Source organism: Nicotiana sylvestris, chromosome 6 (genome assembly GCF_000393655.2).
Source record: "Nicotiana sylvestris chromosome 6, ASM39365v2, whole genome shotgun sequence".
Lineage (NCBI taxonomy): Eukaryota > Viridiplantae > Streptophyta > Magnoliopsida > Solanales > Solanaceae > Nicotiana > Nicotiana sylvestris.
This window is the reverse complement of record NC_091062.1, coordinates 84,491,401-84,500,797: the sequence shown is the minus strand read 5'-3', so window position 1 is coordinate 84,500,797 and position 9,397 is coordinate 84,491,401. Positions and strand designations below refer to the sequence as shown.

The 9,397-nt window shown below is 36.4% G+C and overlaps 1 protein-coding gene across 1 annotated transcript; it reads left to right on the top strand.

Annotated features, from left to right (window-relative positions):
* The first annotated feature begins 213 nt into the window (after positions 1-213).
* LOC138870871 (zinc finger BED domain-containing protein RICESLEEPER 4-like) lies at positions 214-714 on the top strand. Its single transcript, XM_070148711.1, has one exon. The coding sequence runs from the start codon at positions 214-216 to the stop codon at positions 712-714; it is 501 nt and encodes a 166-aa protein (XP_070004812.1).
* Positions 715-9,397: the final 8,683 nt, after the last annotated feature.

Below are 9,397 nucleotides of genomic sequence, written 5' to 3'. Positions count from 1 at the left end.
TCAAAGAACAAATGTTCAATTGTCTCAGGTGCACTATCACATATTGTGCAAATTGTGTCCTGTCTACATACCAAGTATTGAGCATTTATTAAAAAAATATATGTTTCATTTTAAGATTTTAAGCTAAATATGTAGTTATATGTGTTTCATTTTAAGATTTTGTTGTCTCGCTGCTTGATTTCTTTTAAATCAAATTCACAGTGACACAAAAACATGGCTGAAAATATCATGATTGATAAGGTGATTGGTGAAAGTGGAGCTTCTAATTCAAATGCCACATCACAATCTCAATCAGTTCAATCGAAAGCAAAAAAACAAAGAAAAAAGAGGTCTGTTGCATGGGAATATTTCGACCAAATTATTGATCCGGAAGGAAATCAAAAGGGTGTTTGTAAACATTGCAAAAGAGAATATTTTGCCGATTCAAAAGATAATGCTACGAAATCACTCCTTACACATATGGCCAAGTGTTTAAAAATGCTTTTAGATGTTGCAAAAAGTCAATCGAAACTAGGCTTTAACCCTATTCCGGGGGGTAATAAGGGTGATGTAGCCGTTGTTCCTTGGAAATTTGATCAAGAACAATGTAGGAAGGCTTTGTGTTGTATGGTGATCGTTGATGAACTTCCTTTCAGCTTTGTTGAAAAGGAAGGTTTTATGAATTTTATGAAAGTTGCACAACCTTTTTTCGAATTCCTTCACGTAGAACTGTGACTCGGGACTGTTTTGATCTTTTCAATGATGAAAACGTAAGTTGGTGAAGCTTTTTAAAGATCAGAGAGTTTGCCTTACCGCTGATACTTGGACTTCCTTACAACGAATAAATTATATGTGTATTACTGTTCATTGGATTGATAGTGAATGGAAAACGCATAAAAGAATTGTCAACTTTTGTCCAATTTCTAGTCATAGGGGGGAATATATGGCAAATAGTATTGTTAATTGTTTGAAAGAGTGGGGGTTACAAAATATTTTCACTGTCACAGTTGATAATGCTAGTTCAAATGATGTGACGGTGAAGGAGCTTTCTAAGAAGTTAACTAAATGGGGGACCAATTCTATGAATGGTAAGCACCTTCACGTGAGGTGTATGGCTCATATTATGAATCTTGTTGTTCAGGATGGTATAAAAGAATCAATTGTGTCTATTGAACGTATTAGGCAAGCAGTGAGATATATCAGGCAGTCTCCTGCTAGGTGGAAAAAGTTTCAGGAATGTTGTGATGAAGGAAATCTAGTTAGGAAATCTTTATGTTTGGATGTTCCTACAAGGTGGAATTCTACATACTTAATGTTGAACAGGGCTATTGAATATGAGAGTGCAATTTTAGAATATGTTGATCATGATATTGGCTTGTCACATCATCTTGAGTTTGTTGATATTGTAAATGGAAGTCCTGCAGGTACACTTTTGAGTAGTGATTGGGAGGATGTAAAGAAATTGACAAAATTTCTTGAAATCTTTTATAAGCTTACTGTAAAGGTATCTGGCTCACTTTATGTTACATCAAATCATCATTTTCTTGAAATTTGTGAAGTTGTTGTTTACTTGAAACAATTGATATTAAATGAAGATGTTTTGTTGGGTTTAATGGCAAAGAAGATGAAGGAGAAATTTGATAAGTATTGGGGTGATCCAAAAAAAATGAACAAAATGATTTTCATTTCATGTGTTTTGGATCCTCGGTACAAGTTTGATTCTGTTAGTTTTGCACTTGCGAAGATGTTCGAAGAGAAAGGGCCAATTATCGCGAAGGGAGTACATACATACATGACTTCATTGTTTGATGAGTATGTACAGTCTTATTCAAAAGATAAAGTTTGCCATCCCTCTTCATGTTTATCTAACTCTTCATTGGACACAATGAAAACTTCAAATGGATCTTTTGGTTCTTTCTTTGAAGAATTAAAAAGACATAAAGCTGGGATTGGAGGTTCAGATTCTAAATCAGAATTGGAAAAATATCAAACACAAGAAGTTGAAAATGAAATAGCAGACGGTAATATATTGCTTTGGTGGAAAGTAAACTCACCTAGATTCCCCATTCTTTCTGAGATGGCTCGGGATGTATTATCTATTCCTATTTCAAGTGTTGCATCTGAATGTGCATTTAGCACTGGAGGGCGTATTCTTGATTCATTTAGGAGTTCATTGACTCCTAAATTGGTGGAAGTTCTCTTGTGCCTTCAAGATTGGCTTCGAAGTGAGCCATTACCTGTAAGTGTTGAGGAAGATTTAGATGTTCTCGAGCAACTAGAACAAGGTAGCAATATTTTAATTTGTTTGATTGTATATTATTTTTATAAATAGTTTATTTAATATTTTTGTTGTTTGACTTGTTAATATATATTATCATAGATTTTGCCAATCTTGGAAACGAACCCTGCGATGATGATATGTAGAATCTTAGATAGTTGTAAGTTAAAACTTTGGTAAGTTAATTATTCAACTTATATGTTATACATAATATGATTACAAATATTACTTGCTTAATATATTTTCTTATTATGGTGTGGGCAGGTAATAGTGTAGTTACAACCGGTAGGAAGATAATTGGAGCAACAAACCCGTTGGAGTCTGCTGCTGGCACCATTCGTGGTGATTATGTTATTGACATTGGGAGGTAAAACATCTAATTTCCCAGTTTAGTGTTTGCTATAACGTACATTTGTCTCAAACCAATGTGCCAATAGTTAGGATCATTATGTATTCCAGCACTCCAAACACCATGTTAAAACTCAGTTGACAACTTCTCTGCTGAATGATGTTATGTAATTCGGTATTTCGAGCTCTTATCCTGCTAGTGATGTTGATTGCTCAGCGATTAAAAAAACGTAAATCTGTTCCTTGGATAATCATTGGGTGCAGAATTTATCAGATTTTGTTCGTGTTCAGTTGCTAATGATTTTTCACCAAAGTCATAGTGCTGAGCATTGCAACAGAAAATGGCATTTGTGCCAAGTTCACCTTTTCTTTTATGGCTTCGTTGATAGCCACAATTCTGTTGAGAGTGCTAAGAAGGAAATTGCTCTTTGGTTTCCTGAAGGTGTCGCGCAGTGGCAGAGCAGCCTTCACTCTTGGATCTATGAGTAAAAGATATTATGAGTTAACTACTTTATTGGTGCCCTTTTTTTTAAGCTGCAACTTAAGAAATTTTACAGATGTTTGAGTAGAAACATAGTTGCTTCAGACTTGTTTCCATTTGCTATTTCAGAAGACTAAGAGTCCATGCCTCGACTTTGTGGTCTCAAATCTATCTCACATGTTTGGAGTCACTATGAAAGGATTGAAGAAGGTGATGATGGATGGTGGAAAGTAAGATGTAGTTATTGTCATCTTGTTTTATGTATTATGTTTGGACTTTGGACAATTGGACTTGTTAATCCTAAGGTTGATACTACTTTGCATTGTTATTAATGTGTTTGAACTATTACTTTGGAGTTTGGACATTACTGTGTATACATCTGTTTTTGGGTTGTGAAAGTTGAGATCTTTTTATCTCCTATTTTTGTTAGATTGGAATTTGAGCTGTTTGCATTTTGTATGCACAGGCAATTGAGGTACTGCCGTACTGGGTATGTTTAGTTTGAGGCAAAAAATGTACAGCTTTGTGTGCTGAAATTATTCAGTGAGAAGTTTAACTTTAAACTGAAATTATTGTGAGAAATGTTAGTTTTATGTGCAGCTTTCTGTGCAGTTTTCTGTTATCATATTTTTTTTATGTGTCGTTATTATGTGTTCAATATAGCAGCTGTAGTTTGATTCTTGTTACTCAGCTGTAGTTTAGCTTGAAGTGTCATATATAGTAGCTTCCAGTAAACTTTGTACAAAATTTACTTTGTACAAATATTAGCGTTCAGCACTCTTAATTTTAGGTAATATTCAGCGTTCAACAATCAGCAATCTTAGTTTTAGTTTTACCTTATCGGGTAAACCGATAACCGAACCGATAATGATCAATAACCGATTAACCGATAACCGATAACCAATATCTTATCGGTTTGGTTATCGGGTTATGATATTTGTAAACCGATAACCGATAGGCAAAACCGATAATATTCAAAACCGAACCGAACCGACCGATGCCCACCCCTAGCTATCAATTCTGATGCAGTCAAAAGATATTATGTATGGTTTCTTTGGTTCAATTGTTGATTGTTTGTACTTGGCATTGTTTCGAAGATTGGAATGACGAAGACAATTTGTTCTGCTATCTAAACATTTTACCCTTTGTTTCCCCTTTTGAGCCTTATTTATTTTATTTCATACCCCTCTTTTGGAATCAATAACGAAAAAGAGAGAAAAGAAAGAAAAGAAAAAGAAAAGAAAAGAAAAGAAAAGAAGCGAAAAGAAAAAATACAAGAAAATAAAGAAATTCAGGCAAGAACTACGTTTGACCTGATTCCTGTTAAGGATACATAGGCAGCCTCACGACTTGGTCATGGTAAAATAAAAAGTCAAAAGATCCCCAAGCAAGAAACTGGGGCAGAAGTTGTGATTGTAATAAGAAATGTGATTCCAAAAATTGTAATTCTAACCCATTTGAAGTTATTTTGAGCCCGCTTTATACCCTTTTCCTTCCAAACATAACCAAGAACCCACATTGCTGTCCAAAGAAAAACCTCCCGATCAGTCTTCGAGAGATGCCAAGTCAAGCAATGTAAAGAAAATTCATATCAGGGGCAACACTCCGGTTTAAGCAAGAAAAATCAAAAAATGAGAGAGTCTTATTGGTAAAAACCCTCATGGGCACCATGAGGCGACGAAAACCGAGAGAAAATAAAAATGAGAGAGTCTTATTGGTGAAAACCTTCGCGGGCACCATAAGGCGACAAGGAATTGAGGAACAAACAAATGAGAGAGGTTTGTCGGTGAAAACCCTTCAGGGCACTGCAAGTCGAACAAGGTCTGTAAGTTGGCGGAAAGTAAAATTGGGTTGTGGAAATCTTGGAGAACAAAGTAAAACAATTGGAAAGGAGATTGGTTAAATAGACTGGGCTGATTAATCCAAAATACATACCATGATCATTGGTGCCAGTGACTCCACTCAGATAAGTTCTTTTTCCTATCTCCAACAGTCATCCAAATTTGGATTTTCTTCTTTATTCTTAATTCTCAAAATTGTTTCATTTCATTGATATTAATTTTTACTCCTCTAAAGCTCTCCCAAGGTTAGCCTTGTTTCAACAAACAAGAAGGAATGTCAAAGTGTACTACCAGAGTCAAAATTGCACAAAGCAAAATGCGGCTAAGACATGCTGGAGATAGTATGATGAAAAGTGGGACATATGGTGTAAGCAAAGGTTAAATCAGTGGAATGGTTCAGTAATGTCATGGGAGATGTATGATTACAAAGAAAAGGTTCAAAAGTGAAAACAACAGTTGGGGATCTTGCAATTAAGGATCAGTTAGGAGGTCAAAACAATTCTTGACCAGTTCAAGGCAGTCGGTCGAAGCAAAGCATCACAAAGAGAAAACCATCCCCAGCAAGAATGCCACATTAACCACCACATTTTAAACTGACAAAATTTTCTTTGATTTAAAATAGGGGCAAAGATGGCATTTGTTTCAGGAAGCACCCTGTAAGGAAAGCAAGTACCATGCAAGTTTGATCGCAGAATTCTCAGGACCCTCATGGAAAATGGGACTTAGTTTAAAATCTAAAATAATCATAAGTAGTAGATATAGCATAAATGTATACCAGAAGGAATATAAGTTGGCTTCAAAGTTCGCATAAGAGTTTTCAGGACCCACCTGAATAATGGGACGTAACTTTAAGCATTCCATTAGATAAGTAAGTATTGTTATAAGAGAGTACAGTTTAGCGTTGGAATTGTCATTTGTAAGATAAGCTTTAATTCGAAATTTTAGGACCCTCCTAGATAATGGGATGTAGCTTTAAGACTGTCCTAGATAACAAGATTCGATGAAAGTCCTACCTCTAAAAAATATAATGTGGCTTTGGAAACTTACTAGAGAATTTCAGGACCCTCCTGGATAATGGGATCTAGCTTACAGATTATTAGAGATATTTTATGAAAAATTAACGCTCACAGATGCGCCCGGCTACCAAACAGGGGCAGAAAATTTTCTTTTGTTTTTTCTATTTTGCTGAAGTCAGATGCCCGTCTGAAGAATAGGGAAGGACAACATGGATATTAAAGATAAAACGCAGAGCATGACCAAGTAATTAAGGGCCCACCTGGAGAACAAGGGAAAACAAATCAAGTTTCAAGGAAGATTGGCACAAGTATTGGTAATCAGGCGCCCACCTGGAGGAACGAGGGAGAACAAGTCAAAGAAAGGCAGTTGCAAGAAGAAGATGATTCAAATTTCAGAAATCAGGCATCCACCTGGAGAACAAGGAAAAGCAGTTAAAGATTCAGCAATCAGGCATCCACCTGGAAAATAAGGAAAGACAGTTGAAATATCAGCAATCAGGCGTCCACCTGGAGAACAAGGAACAACAGTTGAAGTGTCGGCAATCAAGAGCCCACTTGGAGAACAAGGGAATACATTTCAAGTTCAGCAATCAGGCGCCCACCTGGAGAGCAAGAGAATGCAATTCAAGTTCAGCAATCAGGCGTCCATCTAGAGAGCAAGGGAATACATTTCGAGTTTCAGCAATTAGGAGCCCACCTGGAGAACAAGGGAATACAATTCAAATTTCAAGTAGTCAGGAGCCCGTCTAGAGAACGAAGGGAAGAAGCAATTCAAGTTCGAGTAGTCCGGAGACCGCCTTAGAACAGAGGATAGGCAACAATGGTCAAAAAAAGACGTTTAAAGGTTCAACAATGAGGTGCCCGCCTGGAGGAAAGAGAAAGCATCTCAAAAATACAATTCAAGTCAGCAGCAAAGGAACTTCCGCTGGAAAACACAAGTCAATGAGGCAACAAGAATCACAACATCAAGCTTGAGAAGTATAGAGTAGATCTTTGTAATGCATAGATCATATTTTAGTCTAGCTTCCTTATTTTTGTCACGGTGTAATAAGGAGGTCAGTAAGCAGTAGCAGCAGCAGCAACAACAGTAAAAATCACAGCTTCATGGTAGTCCCAGCTACCAAAACTTTCCGAACTATATTGACCTGATTCTTTTATAGCCAAGGATATGTAGGAAACCTTTGAAGTAGAGGTTCAGTCAAATCTTTCAAAAAATGCTTCCCACGGAGTATTCAAACGGGCAAAAATCGCTCGTATCCGCTTACTTTATCTTTGCACGAAAACTCTTCGTGTTTCCGGGCAAAGAGGAGCAGCTGTGAGCACGTGATTTTTGCCTCACACGAATTACTCCAAAAGAATTCCCAAAATTAGGTCTTATCTTTAATTATTTGTTATTTTAGGCATTACTGTGCGATTTTCCTGATTGTTTGCATGTTTAATTTTATTAATGCATTAAAAATACAAAAAATACAGCATCTGTACTGGGGATTTGATTTTAAATTTTTGGTTAATTTCATAAAATGTTGTTTTACAAAATGAAAAATTCACAAAAAATAACGCATTTTTGCATTTTAGTGTTTAATGTCAAAATTTTGCGATTTTTTCTTTTAATTTGGTATTAATTATGTGTGATAATTATTATTTAGAGATAATTAGTATTTTAAGATAATTTAGGTTTTTATAGCTTAATTTAGGAATTTTTAAGTTTTAATTTTTGAAAGAAAAGGAAGAAAAGAAAAAGAATTAATAAAAGAGAAGAAAATCAAATTTGGGCCAAATTCAATTTAATTCAAGAGGCCCAAATCAAATACACCTGAAACCCCCCCTCCCCAGTCCAGCCCAGACCCGTCCCAACCCGGTCCATCACCAGACTAAACCAAACGACGTCATTTGGACATGCTTTAATCTGGGCCGTTGAATTAATTTGATCGAACGGTCCAGAGCTCCACCCACAACCCGAACCCGACCCGATCCCTCAACTGATCCAACCCCAATGAACCAAAACGACCCCATTTTATTTAAGGATTTGATCAGAGCCGTTGGATTCCAATCATCCAATGGCCCTAATTAAATCGTTAATTTTAATATACTCAAAACCCAAACCCCTTACCCCTCTGAGAACCCCCCTCATTCGTCTCTCATCTCCTCAGAGACGACCCTATCTCACCGCCTCATTCCGCCCGCCAGAAATTGTCCACGGTGGCGGACGGTGGCCAATCACCCCCAAAAATACACCCCAGAACCCCATCGCCCCCCTCTTTCCAAATCCATGACTCGTTTCCCTCGAATCGTCTCAGAACTCGTTGAATATTTGATTGAAGTTCGGACCCCTAAACCCTAGCCTATCCAATCACCCTCATCTTTACACCATAGAACCACCCCGAGCCCCTCTTTCCAAATCCATGACTCTTTTCCCTCGAATATTCCCCGCACTCGTCAAATTTTGGATCGAAGATAAGACCTAAAAATGTCAAAACTCCAGAATCGGTAGATTTGGTGATGATTAAAACCAAAACGGACCTCAGTCATTTATTTTCATCTGAGAACACGTGATTGAGATCTCTTTCGGTCGAAATCGAGAGTTTGTAGAAGAAATTCAAAGCTGGCCATTTTTGCTAGGTATTTTTATTCATTAAACTGGTATTGCATGATTTTGTTTGTCATTTTTAATTTCATTTTAGTCTTTGTTGTATCTGCCTTTCTTCTCTTCATTATACACTCACCTATTAGTCCGTCAGTATTACATGATTAATTTAACAGCATGTTTAATTCATTAGTTTCTATTATTTAGTTCGTCATCATCTGTTCCTTCGCCCCTGTTTCTTTGTAAAAGTTTCTTGTTTTGTTTGAAATGGGTTTCTGGATGGTGCTCAATGGGGATTACAGATTTATGGGTTCTGAATTGGGTCAACTTGACCCATTTTGGCTTTAATTCCAGGGTTAGTTTCAGGGTTGTAAGGATAGCTTGAGAATTGTTTAATAAAAAGGGGTAGTCACCTAATTAAGAAGCTTCTATAGTGGTAGAGTTTAGATTTCACTACTATATAAACTAAAACCTTAAGAATTGAGTGGAATCGAATTTTTAAATGTTGAAAGGGCATTCTGTGAATCCAAAAGGCATTTCCCATTGCCTATTTAAGGAAACAACACACTGAGAAAAGGAAGAAGGGGTTGGTACTCTAAAATACATAGATTGTGATACTCTGAAATACATAAATTCTGATACTCTGAAATACTGAGAAGAGAAAAGAGATTCTGAAAAAAAACAAGAAAAGAATAAGAAGAGGAGAGGACGTTCTGAAAAATACTAAAAATAATGAAGAGCCAAGAAATCCTGAAAATAAAAAAAACAGCTGTAAACTCTGCAGAAAACACTGTTCCATTGAGTTTTTTTTTAGTTTGTACTTCATTTTTGAGTTAAAGATCTTTCTGCTTGTCTGCTTTTTGATTGCTG

What these genes read in the sequence shown, in the direction of transcription:
- LOC138870871 (XM_070148711.1), top strand. Translation starts at nt 214, where the DNA reads ATGGCTGAAAATATCATGATTGATAAGGTGATTGGTGAAAGTGGAGCT.